Below are 14,696 nucleotides of genomic sequence, written 5' to 3' on the forward strand. Positions count from 1 at the left end.
CCAGCCTTGGCCAGAGCCCACTGTCAGCAGAGCCCCGTGAGCTGCACCCTCTGCCCCTCGTTCCTTCGGCTCAACGGAACGGCCGTCGGGTGTCTGCCGGGCCGGCCGCTCGCGACTCAAGGCAGCTTGGGACGGAGAAGACAGGCCGTGAGACCGGACCTTGACTTCCGCCACCACAGGGACACGATGCCTCAGCCGCCGCCGCCGCCGCCTAAGGCCCGAGCCGCTGCCTCCCCACCTGACAGACCTGCGGAGCACCAGGGCGTCCGCGGAGCGCCACGCACCCCCCCGCCCCGCCTGTGCCTCTTCGTGTCCCCAGCGCCTCGGCGGGCGAGGAGTGGCCCCGGCCCCCCGCCGGCGCGCCGGTGAGGGCCCCCGCGCCCGCCGGCGGTAATGTCCCCCTCCTGCCGCCAGGGGGAGACGGTCCCGCTGCCGCGGCGCCAGCGCCGGGCGGAGCGGCCACTTCCTGTCGGCGTCGGTACGTCCGGGTAAGAGGGCAGCGCTCAGCTGGGGCAGCCACTGTCGGTTTCCGCCCTGTGCTACCGCCAGGAGGCCGTGGGCGAGGGGGCTGCACTCACTTGGTGCCACTTGCGGGTCCGCCCCGCCTGCCTCCGCACAGGTCCGGCGTGGGTCGCTCGGCGGGGCGCGGGGGTCCCACCTTGCTGCGGGGGAGGGAGGATAGGGGGCTCAGCGGCGGAGGGCGGCCTCTTCCGCCTCCCGCGGGGCCGCCGGGCGCCGAGGCGGCGGCAGCGGGGCTCCGGCGGCGGCGGGAGCGGCGTGTGCGCTTGGGCTTGCTGGCAGGGGAAGCGTAGCGGCGTTTACTTGTCTGCTTCTTCCAAAAGCACACGTTTGCTTGGAAAAAGTGGCCGCTGGGGCAAGCGTACCTGAGTTGTAGCGATTATGAGGCTGTTTTTGGAGAGCCGGGCAACTCCGCTTACCTGGAAGTCACGGTCAATGCCGTTACAGCCACTGCGAGACAGCGGTGCCGCTGCGCTGTTCTGGCTTGGTTTTGGGAAGGCAACCCTTTCCTTACTTTTCTTTCTGGTGTTGATAACATCTCTTTCTGGTATTACAACTCTAAAGACAAAAAAAAAACCGCGTTACTTTTGCAACTCAGTCTCGAATTCGGCTGCATGGTTCTGTTACTGATGAGTTATATCTATAAACCGCTTAAATTTAACAGTACGTTAAGTTAATTTGTTTGCTAACCGCTTACACGTGTGCTGTGTGCGACGCGGAGAGTGCCTGGTCTGCTTAGAGACCGGTGAGGTGCGTTAGCAGTTGTTACGTTGCCTGTCTCTACTAGAAATGGAAACGTTTAGACTGCACATAAATATCGTTCAGATTAAATGTAAATATCGGGTAACTTTCTTGTCATGCAATTCCGTTGTGTTCCTTTAGCAGAACTGAAAGTGAACATGCTAATAAAAACTTTCACTGATAGGTAATACTCCCTTCTCCCCACCCCCCTTAAAAAAAAAAAAGGGGGAAAAAAACCTATGAGAGCATTAATCTTGACGCTTTTTCTTGGAGCTAGTACAACAGTGTTCATGTAGGTAGTAGTGGGTTTTCACTGGTGTGGGTTGTCACCACAGGAAATAAGGAATGAGCAAACGAAATCCTTGTGTTTATTTGCCGATGTTCCATGCTAGTACTGCCTGTGACAGAGCTGTCTGAGGAGGTTAAAGCATGACAACAGTTCCTAGGGGTAGGCGAAAGAAGACTTCAAGGCTATGGTAACAGTGAGACCTTGCTACAGTAACATTAGGAATAACTGATTTTATTTCAGTGTATGAGACTACCTATTAATGTAACTGTTAATGCAATTTATACTTTTTTTTTTAGTTTGGTGATTGAGGGAACCTAAAAGTGACACTTTAATTTTATTCCTAACTTAGACTACTGTATTGTGATAGGATTTCTATGCTGAGGTATGGATCAGCACTTTCTCCAGTTGTTTTACTGAAGCGTTGGGTTGTTAAAAAGGATTTTATGTAATAATAAGGGAAACACTGCCATCGCTCTAATGACTTCTAAGCGTTCCAGTTAAGTAGTTCAGAAAAACTTCTTCCTCTTGTGTTTTAATCCCTGCATTGTGCTAACTGGATAAATATTCATATGCAGAGTACTGAGATCAATCATGTACAACTGTGTTTGTCAGTGACATGTCTTTTTAGTTCACAGGATTCTTATTTGAGACTGAAGTAAAAAACAAATGAAGAAATATGAAAATAATGTCAGGTTTTCACTGCAGCTAAGAGATATCTACAGTATTGATATAAGAATATTTTTAAAACCAGTTAGAGTTTTTCCAGTATAAACCCTGAACTTTTTATTGTTTCCAGCATATAAGTTGACTTAAGGTAGAATACCGATGATTTGCAAAATGAATGCAATACACAGTGTAACCTATTGTAGAGGCAAAAATTGTTCTTTCGCATCCAACCTTTACACTAATGTGTAATGCATATAATAGTACAATGCCAGTCAAACAAACCCCAGTCAGTTGTGCCAGAATCAGTTTTAAATTTAAAAGGTAGTAAACATACACTTTTCTATCACAAACCAATTAGTAAGCACAGTCGTAAAATAGCACTATATATATGATATTCTTAAAGCATTGGTAGATTACTTTCCAGTTGCTCTCATCATTTGGTTGCTTCTTTGCATATCATGTCGTGAAAAAAATGAATTTTACTCACCGTTCATGATTAGCTACTTCATGATCTATGACTATGACGTAGTCAAATGTTTCTTCCCACATATTGTGAACCTTGTTGTGGAATCTTTGAAATAAGAAGCATATTCCACTGTAACGTGCTGCTTTTCCTTGAGATGAAAACTCTGTAATCTTTCTAAAATTAAACTTAAAATGGAGGGGAGCAAATAAAAATTCACTCTTACACATAAATAACAGAAGTAGTAATTGTGAAACTTAAAAGTATGTAGTATTTTTATTTAGTGTTTTCTCCTGAAAGGAGACAAAACTAGCCCACAATCACAATTCTTTTAAGCAATTTCTGGAAATATATTCTAGATTATTTGATTTTTTTAAACCAAGAGTTTAAAAGGTAACTAGTATTCTTGTTGCCGAATTTCAATTTCTTTCTTTTTCCCTCTTTTTTTTTTTTTGAATGCAGGTAGAAGGATACATGTTCAAGTAGAAAGGAATATGTACTCAAATTCCTCCAGCTTGGGTCATCCACCCTTCACTCCAAAACATCAACAGACTAATTTCTTCAATAAGCGTCCTCTAAATATGCCACCTACTCATCGCTATCGGCACCAAATTACTGATACTCAGTTTAATTTTCAGAATGCAGAGTAAGTACAGTAAGATTTGATAGCGGGGAATGGGTAGAAAAAGAAAGTTAATGGTCTTCTGAAAAAGTATTTTTGTTTATGGAGGATGTTCTTCGCTGTTTTTAACACTAAATTGCATTAAACTTTAAAAAATAGGAAGGTGTCACGTGTAAAACAGCCGTATAATTTCTGACGGTGACCTGCAAGTATGAATGCTCTCCTGCATTGCGTATAATGCATGAGATGCCATTGCACTGATTAGAATTAATAAACCACACTTCACTTTTAAAGGTCTTCAACTGTACTTGTTTACTGGCGAAAGCAGGGAGGAGATAAGAAGGGGAAGAAACATTTATTCTTGGGGCTAAATTTGAAGACACCATAGTGTTCTTTAGGCTCTTAAATTTAACAGTACCTTAAGTTAATTTGTTCGCTAACTTCTTACATTCTGTGAAGAATGACAGTCTATCTTTTAATGAAAAATATATACTGAAATACCTCTTCATTTTGGCTAGAAAAGACAGATCTATTTCTTCTAAGGAAAAAATGGCACAGCTTACAGAGTTTCATATTCACATGGTAGAAGAACTATCAATCCATAAAAAGCATCTTAGTTATTGTATGAGTAACAGTTATGGACTGTAGTCTTTCCAGGGTTCTTCTGAGTGGGAACATTGCAGCTATTCCAGCTCTTATGCTGCAGCCAATGCCTTATATAAATGGCAGTCCAGTGCATACGTCTGATGCCCCCAGGGTATTCCGAGGGAGAAAGTAAGTTCTGTGTGTCTGTGTGTGTGACTAATTCTGGTTGTAATCTACCCATGGTGAAGCTTGCCTAACATAAATTTCTTATGCAACTCGAATTTTGTTAGAAATTGCAAGAATGCTGAATAAAATGTTTTTTGATGACAGAGGCCATGTCATGGCTCTTCAAAGCTTTTACGTAACCACTTCTGAGAACTTCAGTGGCTTAGTATGTGTAGTTTTTCTCTTCCAACAGCTGAACCTTGCAGAACTGTGACTTACATGTTTTATTTTAATAGTATAATAGACTGTAGTCTGTGTGTACTTGACTCTAAGAGGGTTCATGTCAATAAATTGAGTGTTCCCCTCCTGCTAATTTGTCCAGTGTAAGAGTAAGACTGCAACCTCGATGTTTTATGGGAATTGTAATGTTTTTCTAAGGACGCACTAGATGTTTCTCCTGATTTTCTTAATTATGTGATGCTTTATTTTTCAAATACAAAGTGCTGAATTCAAGCATATATAAGTGTTTTTTCCAAGAGGAATTTTATGGAAGCATAGTTTTTCTTTTCAAAAAACTAACCTTACTTGAATTTATATAACTGCCTTTGTTGCTTTAGTTGCAACAGAAAGAGGAATTTCAGATGAATGTATGATTTTATTTTCTTTTAACATTCTAGAAAAATAACTTCTCCATATCAGTTCAGAAATAGTATTTAATACATGTTTGTAATAATTCTATGAATCAGCTGATAGGACGCTTTATACAATCTGTCTTCAGAACTATTTCCTGTATGCTATTTCTCTTCCAGATTTAACAGATGAAAAAATAAGTACCATTAAATATATGGTATTAAGTTATAGTTGAGTATGTAACTATCACATGAACTAAGGAAGTTCCCAGTTTCATGCTGCATGCATTTTTTCCTCTTGACCAGTCTGGTGTATGGAAAGCTATGCTGTGTTAGGAGGTTTGCAGTCAGCTAGTTGATCCTTAGATCTTGAGTCAACTCTTCTGAAGGTATTTTTGCTGTATTTTTGTTCATGAGAGTTCTTCTCAGTCAAAATAGGCTGAAACAGCATTATGGTTTGATTTAACATTACAAGTTCCTTTAAGACTGCTGGTAGATAATATTACCAGAACTTCTCTCAGACTTGAAAACTGAAATAATGACTTGAGGTCTCTTCAGTTAAATTTTTATTATTAGTAATACTATCTCTCCAGGTCCCCAAACTATTTTGATGCCAGCTTTTCTGACTACAAGAAATGACCGTAGTTGTTTTAATAGTTAATTCATTGACACATAGTCACATTTTTTTAATTAAAAAGCATGAAATCAAATGTTCATATCTCCATACTGCAACTGTGCGTGATATTTGATGTATAAACAAAAGATGAATGTCCTCTCTTATTCTTTACTGTGGGTGGACCACAGCATTCAACCACTGGTCAGCTTTCAGTACAACTTTTTCTTAATGAGCAGTTTGGATGCCAAGGGGCTGTCTGTAAGACCACTATATGTCTTCAGATATATTTGAATTCCTGTGACGAATGACTTAATAAGGAGATACAGACTAGTGTTTGAAAATGAGACATTAGGTTTATGACCTGTGTAGATTAAACAATTAGTTTGATTTGTCAAATGAATAGTGTGTGTTCTTTTGCCCAGCTTACACAGTTTACTGTCTGTACAATCTGAGACACAGATAAATACTATATTTTGACAGGCTACTGTAATAAGTTTCTTTTTTTCCCCTCACCACTACCAAATTTATCTTATTCATCACTGGGTATTCAGAACTCACCAATCTTCTCACTGCACTTATGTTGATTTGAAAGAAATCATAGACTGTAAGTATCTTAAAAAAAACAAAAAACGCACGAAAAACCCACCAACAAACAAAAGAAAAAACCCCAATGTATGCTGTCACTACAATAGTATGACCAGTGTTCCAAGCTGTCCTGTTTAACTGAACTTGCTGTTTAGGTTTCAGCTGGTTAATACAGAGACTCTTGTAAAGCAATTGCATAAATTCACTTCAAGGGTAGCTGCACTTCTGCAGTTAGGTGTTCTCTTTTCCCATTGCAGGTTTATTTCGCCTAATATCTAGGATAGGCACCCCTTTTGTTCTGTAAAACGCTTGTAGTGAAATAGTCACATAATTAGGCATTGGTATTTGTACTTTGTAGCAACTGTCTTTTAATCAGGTTGGAGCTTGCAAACTACAGGAATCACTCTCTCCCCCTCTCTCCCTCCCTCTCTCCCCCTCTCTCCCTCCCTCTCTCCCCCTCTTCCCTCCCTCTCTCCCCCAGAAGACTAAGTAATCAAAGTGTTTCACATGACATCAAACGGCAGCGGTTTCACTCACCTCGTTCTGAAACATCTGTAGTTAACGAATCAGTGCCTTCACCAGAAGAACGTAGATACTCCATCCTAGGATCAGTGCGTTCTCGACCGTTCCATGCACATTACTTACCAGATTTAACCGGATATGTCCCTCCATTGCACAATACTTTGTTTCCAGACCCTATAGAAACCACACTCCCAGTGGTTGAAGATCAGGTAATATATTTCTGTGCCTGTGTTTTACATATCCCTTCTGAGTAGGACGGGTCCAATAGTGCTCTAGGAGACCACTAAAATTTTTTCAGCGTTTATTGACAGTATCATGGGTCTCTATCATTGAGCTGTCATTAGAAGGTATATCAATAAATGTAGCTGCTACTGTGGTCCTATATAGCCTTCTTGGGTATGTGTGGGTTTGGAGCATTTTTAGGGGGTTGGGGTAGTTCTGCTTGTGTTGTTTGGTTTCCATATTGGGAAACCTACATGTCTGCTTCAGCAAGTAGAAGTTGGAGGGGTGGTCCGTTTGTCACATGATTTGGAGCTGGGGATACTCCTGATGAAAAAATTAAAAAAAAAAAAACCCCACCACCCTAGTAATGAGAGAGAAGTCCTTTCTGAATAAATAGTTCTGGGCCTGTAAAGATGTCCACTGCCTCCCTTCAGAAGGAGCTAAAAGTTATTGTCCTAGCTGTTCTCGAATATAGAAGAAGAGGTTATCTTTAGGTGAACAGTAAAGCTGGAACTGTGTTTAACCAAAAAAAAAAAAGGCATGTGGCTAATCAGTCTTCATACTTTATCTGCACCAACATGAGAGAAGGTGTTTTTGTACAAATAATGCCTGTTGGTTATAGCATATAACAGTGTTGTGAAACAGTTAATACCTGTTCAACCAAAGATCTGACAAATTCTTTAATAGTTTTTGTGGGATAAAAAAAGAAAGCTAACTTAAATCAGGTTTACTATTTATTTTTCTCCCTATTACTGGTAGGCAAACTGTTGGCGTTAGAGATATCAGCAGAAGATATCTCTGGTCCTTTCACTGCTTATTCCCCAAAAGGCTGCAGATACTGATGAGGCAAAAACTATTTTCTGTGGATAGACATAACAGATGGAACAAATTTAAGTTTGAAAACTTTGGAGAAGTTTTTTCCAGGGAGTTGCTCAGTATGAATTTAAGTGGGGTAAAACTCTAGACAATGGAATAGGTCAGCTGAAATGATGCTGTATTTCTTTTTTTTAATGCAATCTTCTGTGATTCACATAATTGTATCTCTGACAGGAAAGAATGCTCAGTTCTCTGTATCTTTATTTTTTCAATGTCTGTGTCAAGTTAAGTCAGCAGGTTCTGGAGTTGTTTCAAGCATGTCAGCAACAGACCTGTGATTTGAACAGGAAAGAGCTTTGCAGAACGGAACTCCAGAGAGAGATTCAGCGACTTTTTCCACGTATGTTTTGAATTTGGTTACTTAATGTCAGTTTGAATGTTCTTCAGGTATGCAGTTCTGCCTTCCTCTTAAACTATGATATGTCACATCGGTTTTTATTCTGTGATTCTTCTGTTGCAGAGAGCAGACTCTTTTTGGTTGGGTCCTCACTAAATGGATTTGGCACTCGTAGCAGTGATTGTGACTTGTGCCTGGTGGTTAAAGAAGAACCAGTAAGTGATTTAAAACATACATACTTAAAACAAAGTCTGTTTTTAAAATATATGTGCTTTTATAAGGCTGGATTCATAGAATCATAGAATCATTAAGGTTAGAAAGGAACTCTAGGGTCATCAAGTCCAACTGTCAGCCTAACACCACCAGGCCTCCTAAATCATGTCCCGAAGTGCCACACGTACACATTTTTTGAACACCTCCATGGATGGTGACTCCACCACCCCTTTGGGCAGCCTGTTCCAGTGCCTGACCACTCTTGAAGTAAAGACATTTTTCCTAATATCTAACCTAAATGTCTCCTGATGCAGCTTGAGGCCATTTCCTCTTGTCCTATCACTAGTGACTTGGGAGCAGAGACCAACACCCACCTCGCTACCACCTCCTTCCAGGTAGTTGTAGAGAGCAAATTCTAGAGGATTCTAGAATAAGATACAAATGGTCAAATCTGTTTGATTTAATAACATCTTTTTGCACTCATAATAGCTATGAAATGTGGGCCCAATAATGTTATGAATCTGAGTTTAATGCTATAAACCCTTTAACCCAACAAAATATTTAAAAAATAATCATTACTTTCACTCTGTAAATGAAAAAAGCACAGCAAAACAAGGAAGTAAATTGCCTAGAATAATGAACAAAATTGTTTAGAGAACTCTAACTCATTTTAGATGCAGGAACAACTTTTAATAAGTCCAATTTTTAAAAATTCATTATTTATATTCATAGCTACTAATTTTAGTGAGCAGGCATAAGAAGGAATGTGATATGCAAAATCTTTCTGGTGAGAAAATGTTTGTGAGTAGAATTTAGGTTGAGAGAAAAGATGTATCAAAAAAGAAGTCTAAATAGAGCATAATTTTGAAAGAATTGAAGCATCATTGCAGAGGAAGGACAGGACACCTTTGTATAAGTGGGGTTAGGTTTTCGTCATGTTCTATGATTTCTGAATGTCTGATATTTCATTTGCATATTGAGTATGAATTGTTCTGACTTTTGCTGCACTAAATATGGATGTAGGCTGTGAAATATGTTGTAATAGACGTCCATGTCTTATTCTGAGAGTTAATTTTATTTGAAAAATAAAGCATGCTTACTTGGAATATCTATATGAGAGATACCAACTTTTTTCTTTAATTTTGATATCATATTTCAGGTAAATCAGAAGACTGAAGCAAGGCATATACTCAGCATAATCCAAAAACTCTTCAGTACCAAACTTTGTAAGTTCCCAAGTACAGTGAGGTGGTAAGATTATTGGCAATTCTGGAAGAAGTATTGATGCACAGTTGCAACTAATTCATCTACTTGTGTCTTGTCTAGCTTCTACTCACAGTATAGTTTGGGAAAAAAGCTATACATATTTAGTAATGTTACTTTTCTTGGTGCTGATGGGTAGTAATTAGAAAAACATAACAGTTGCCTTGCAAACTAGTGGACTTCTAGAACAGGTAGTATCTAAAAATGCCTTAAGAATTGTGGCCCACAATTGGGCAGGTGCGGGGAAAGTAGATTTCTATTTTGGAAACGTGTGTTAGTGAAGTCTTACTACTCTCTTAGATTGCAGTGCTTTCCTGGGGACAATAAGAGTTTGTAAATAAGATGTAACTTCACAGTAGACTCTGTAGAACTGATTTTTTTTTTTGGGGGGGGGGGGAGGGGTTGGGCCTTGATACCAGTGAAATAATTAACTTCAGTGCCTAGTGAAGAAGATATTAGAAGTTGACAGTACCAGCACATATAGGTGAAACAGGTCAAGTCATAATACTTTTAAGTAATTGTTTAGACTTCCTTCAGATGAAGAATTCACATGGGCATTTCTTGACTTAAACATGAAAGCCTTCTCCTTCAAAGAGGCTTTTCTACCATCCTTTGAATTATAAAAGACCCTGTCATTTATTGATATTGATGACTGTGTCCCCTTATTTCTCAGACTTGTGATATGTTCTTTGCTACTCTTTATATTGGTGTTCTGAACAATCCTGCAATGGTAAAAGCAGAAAACTTCAAAATTTCTTCATTGCCAAGTGTGCATACCCAGATTCCAACAGCTGACTTGGAGAGACTTGATAGATAGATTGCAGATAGGCATCTGATATTTAATGGCTTATTACTATTGTAAATTGATGTTTGCATAAGGAGTCTAGAACTTGGTCTGGGTTTGTGTAGGATGAAAGTTGTTCCAGCACTTTCTGAGAAGCACAGTGATAAAATTTTTTCAGGGATCAGAAAGGGAACATCTAAATAAACTTATCTCACTGTTCTTTTTTCTGGGAGGTTGTTCTGTGACAGAGCTTTAGACATAATGAAGTTTGTTTGCCAGGGAATAAGAGTATCAGAAAGACACAATGTTTATGTGGGAGTGATCCCTGAAGGTTTTTGTTTGTGCCATTGCTCATTTTTGATGCTTTTCTAGTTCTCTGTTACCTTGCAAGTGCCTTTGATCAGCTTCATTTAATCAAAATGTTCTTTGGAAGGTGAGGCAAGACAAAACACTGCTCATATTACAGCTCCTGTCAGACTCTTAGTTGTGGTATGTAGACCTCTTATATCATCTCTTCATAATCTTAACATCACTGTGGGCATGAATTCCTATACCTAGCCATCTGTTCTTGTGCCTGTGAATGGACATTCTGTGGATAGAACTGATAAGTTGTTTGAAAATGTTCTCCCAATTCAAAATGAAAAGGCTTTGCCATGTGGGTCTTTCAATTTGGATTTAGGTAATTTACAAATTGTAGCTCAACTATGCTAAGGTTCAGTACTTCTGAAGCAAGGGGGTTGTCCAGTTTTTTGACTAAAGCTTATTTAGGCAAACATAATTGCTGTCATCCGTAATTTCAAAACAGCTTGTGGGTTGTGTGCAGCAGGGAGGTGGTTTCTCCAGACTAGATTTCAGAAGCTAATAGATTAATATGCTTTTTCTTCCTCTCTGGGGAAACGATTTAGCAACCTGCTTCGGTGGAGTCCCGTTGGCACTCCTGCAGGTTTGTGAAGTCAGGTTTACATACTTAGAAATGGCTGTTCATTGTCAGTTCCAGATTGGCTGCTAAATTCTTTTTTAACAGAACTGCAGGGTTTTTAAAGTGATTTCCTAACTTCTACTGTCTTCAGAAATCAGCTGCTGCTTAATCATCAAGGATGGGATCTACAAGTACATACATTTAAAGACAAAGCCTGGAGAAATTGTAATTCTTTTGAGACATTACGTCAACTTGAACCACCATTCTAGATTTGGAACTTTCAAAGGGTTAGCAGTGCATGTATACTGCTGCTGTGGACAAGCAAGTTTAAGAACCAAGCTTCTTTAAGAATTGCAATTTAATTCCAGCAATATTCTGTATTTCATTGCGTGTGGTTTTTAACAACCTGAAAGGTATGAACCTTCTTCAGATCAGTATTTTTAAGTTTTGTGCTGTCTAGTTAATATTTATGATGCTATCCTCTAATCTTAAGGTAATGGCTCTTGGACAATACTAGTTAAATATTTCCTTCTTTCTTCTGTAGAAGAAAGACTGCAGCATGTTTTCAACAAATGTGTGAGCTGTCGTTAAACCTATTCCTTGCTTCACACGAAAGAATGCAAATAAACATAGTTTGGGCCAAACATGAATGCGAATGAGGTATGTGCCAAGACGTAGGAGAAACAGGAAGGGGGATGAAAGAGAAGTTGTTATTTAAGAGGGAATTCTTGGGCTGGTTTTATGAAGGAGTTATAGGACGAAAGAAATAAGGAGGAGATTTTTGGTATAGGTAGCGTTCTAGAGCTTTTTAAACCTTTTTCCAGATCATTTCACTTCAGAAACTTGGGAGAAGTTTTTTCTAGCTGCGCCTCTCCTAACATTATCTTCTTGGTTCCTGCACTCTGTGGTGCTCCTGTACATTCCAAAATAAGGGCTATAAGACGACTGTGATTCTCTGCTTATTTGACCTTAATTCCATGATCAGTTGATAAATTAGGAAGTATTCGAAGTGCAGATTAGATCAGTTTCTTTTAGGTAAATAATCTTCAGAACTTTCAGTGCCATGTCTTGTATACTGTATATACAGTTAACTGTGATTGTTAGATTAATGTTTCATTCTAGGAAGTTTGGGAAGTGGATTAGAAATTTATCTAAGCTCCAGCTTATTTCAGTTTCAGGCTTGCAAAAGGTAACAAGTGTGAGCAAAGAATTTGAGCCCATCAGATCTAAAGTCTTAAAGCAGAGGCTTTTCTGTGTTGTCATTCTGCATCTAGACTACTGACCGAAATGAAGATATGTTGGTTTTTTGAATAATCTAGTCACAGAATAAAGTAGGAAGAACTTCTGATATTTATTCGCTGTTTTATGGGACATTTTATTCTTAAAGGTATGTATTATATTCCTCCTAGAGTAGAGAGATGTGGGGATAGCAGTAATAATCTATAGCAGAAACGACATATTCTGCTAGTCTTTGAAAGTAGATATAACTTTCCCAGTTATTTGTTCAGATACCTGCACATATCTATTTTTACAACACTAGCTAACATTCCCAGAACTGTACGCTAAAGCCAGTGTCTTTTAGAAATGTGAAATGTGAATTTGGGGTGATAACTGTTATGAGGTATTGAAGAGAGCATAATCCAAACCACTGAGAGTAGATGTCAAACTGATTACTCTCTTCAGATTCCTGTAGGCAGGATTAATTTGAAAAACAGTTTAGCAGTACTGGGTTGACTGGTGTTCACTATTGTAATAAATAACAGAGATAATTTTCTTAGTTATACAAACTTGAGACTAGGATAGTCTAGCCTAGCGTTGAGACTAGGATATCAGAGTGGAGTCCACCTAATGGTTGTCTATCAGGGAATGTGCAACAGCTAGGACAAGCATGGGAACTTGAACTTGAATGACCTTGAAGGACTATGCAGGTGGGTGAGTAATTTCCAAACATCAACGATTAATTCATCCTGTGCTGGGTTGTACGTTCCTAGATTCCTCATGACTCTGGATTCAGACTTCTGTGGTGCCCAGCTTCTCTTTCTGTAGTATAACCCTATCAATGAGAGCAGGCTACATGTGGAGGATGCTAAATATATTTTTGGCATACACCATATTTGGGATTAAGATTTTGTACAGTTGCTTAATCTTTTATTCTGTAAAAGTAAAGAGAGACTTAAACTGTACTTAATCTGAAACTCTGCATAAGTAACTTATTTATGAAAAAGTGCTTAGTTTTCTTTGAAGTGGTTGTATTCTCTTTCATTACAGTTGAAATGGCATTTGTGACTTTCATAGACATGCCCAAACTGGAGCATCCGTGTGGAGTTCTTTACGTGTATTTTGGTGTAGCCCCTCTGGTCATAGCTTCAAGGTCACAGGGTCAGTTTACTAAGGCACTTACTCAACCTGTATATATCTCAGAATTCCATATCCTGTGTTTGTGACTGTTTCTTCCCTTCTGTGGATGGCAACCTAATGTACAACAGATTCTGCTAATAGTGTCATCAGTATGAGCCAAGAAAGAGGGTACTAGCAGCAAGTTACTACCTTCTAACATCCTCTTTGCTTTGTTTCACCCTGGGAAACATATTGGGAATATGTTTTGGGATTTACTACTAATACTATCAATTTTGCACAAGCATCCCATCAAATGTTGGGAGGCATTTGCAGACAAGGATGCGTTTGAAAGTAGACTGCCACTAGGATGAGTTTGGTTAATGTCTGACCTTCTCACCTGAAAGGCCACGGTAAGGAGAGGTGATTTGCTGTGGCATGAAGATAGATAACCACTGTCGCCTCCCATGTGCTAATGCATTGGCCATCTTTGTCTTAAATTTGATAGTGAAAGGAAAGGGGGCAGAGAGCTTTACATGCTTTATAGCTTCACTTTAAGAGCGTTCTTGGATGTTTCAGGAGGGATGCTTGGATGCGTTGGAAGGTGCAGCTAGAAAGAGGGGACACTTGTGAGGTTGTACTAGATTGTGCATTCAGGGAATGTGGATTGGAGTTTTAAAGGAAGAATCTTATAAAATTAGTAAATAACTAAGATTATATGTTGTTTTGAGTGCTAGTGTGTGTGTTGCTTAGGATCATAGAATGCATTCAAATCCAGATAAAGGATTACCTCAGATCAAATCTGTCTAAATGTGCATATCCATAAAAGACTTTCAGGAAGTCTCAAAAGAAAAGTAATATTTGTTTTAATTTAATATTGCACAGTAGGGTTTTACCAAACCTGAAGTTGTCATCCCAGTGCAATGGAGATGACACTGTTTAATCAAGGTTGCTATTGAAACTGACAGAAAAACCTCTCCCTACCCCCCAAAAAATGTGAAGATCAGCTTTTAAGGTTATTTTTAGCCTGTATTACTTTTAGCTTTGTCACAGATATTTATGCGAATTTCAGGTTAATTTATAGAAGCAAGGGGAAAATGTATGGTGTTAAATATTGGCAAACCAAGTGCTCCTAGATTTTGGAACAGAAGAATTTACTAAAATCATGCTTGTTGCCCAAATTTATATCAGGTAACCTATGGGCTCTGCTTTTTCTTGTCTGTTCCATTACTTTCTCATTCAAGATTATGGACAACTACTAAGTATAGACTGAGGTATCATCAAGAACAGGGAAACTGCAGATAATATGGCTGATGCGACGCTTTTGTGGAGCTGACTGCAAAGGT

At 39.3% G+C, this 14,696-nt stretch overlaps 1 protein-coding gene across 7 annotated transcripts in view; it reads left to right on the forward strand.

Moving 5' to 3' along the window:
• Positions 1 to 466: 466 nt before the first annotated feature.
• The window catches only part of TENT2 (terminal nucleotidyltransferase 2), a 40,734-nt gene continuing 26,504 nt past the window's right edge, over positions 467 to 14,696 (forward strand). Inside the window, exons 1-8 of one of the 7 annotated variants that reach the window (XM_075079345.1) lie at positions 542 to 619; positions 1,405 to 1,444; positions 3,141 to 3,324; positions 3,949 to 4,074; positions 6,362 to 6,611; positions 7,726 to 7,840; positions 7,961 to 8,052; positions 9,210 to 9,276. In XM_075079345.1, coding sequence (XP_074935446.1) covers positions 3,173 to 3,324; positions 3,949 to 4,074; positions 6,362 to 6,611; positions 7,726 to 7,840; positions 7,961 to 8,052; positions 9,210 to 9,276 — 802 coding nt within the window. In that variant the 5' untranslated portion in view covers positions 542 to 619; positions 1,405 to 1,444; positions 3,141 to 3,172. Of the gene's footprint in view, positions 620 to 1,404; positions 1,445 to 3,140; positions 3,325 to 3,948; positions 4,075 to 6,361; positions 6,612 to 7,725; positions 7,841 to 7,960; positions 8,053 to 9,209; positions 9,277 to 14,696 lie in introns of all 7 variants that reach the window. The other 6 variants (XM_075079349.1, XM_075079346.1, XM_075079344.1 and 3 more) reach the window with 6 other exon arrangements.

The sequence above is a fragment of the Phalacrocorax aristotelis genome, chromosome Z (assembly GCF_949628215.1).
Source record: "Phalacrocorax aristotelis chromosome Z, bGulAri2.1, whole genome shotgun sequence".
Classification (NCBI taxonomy): domain Eukaryota; kingdom Metazoa; phylum Chordata; class Aves; order Suliformes; family Phalacrocoracidae; genus Phalacrocorax; species Phalacrocorax aristotelis.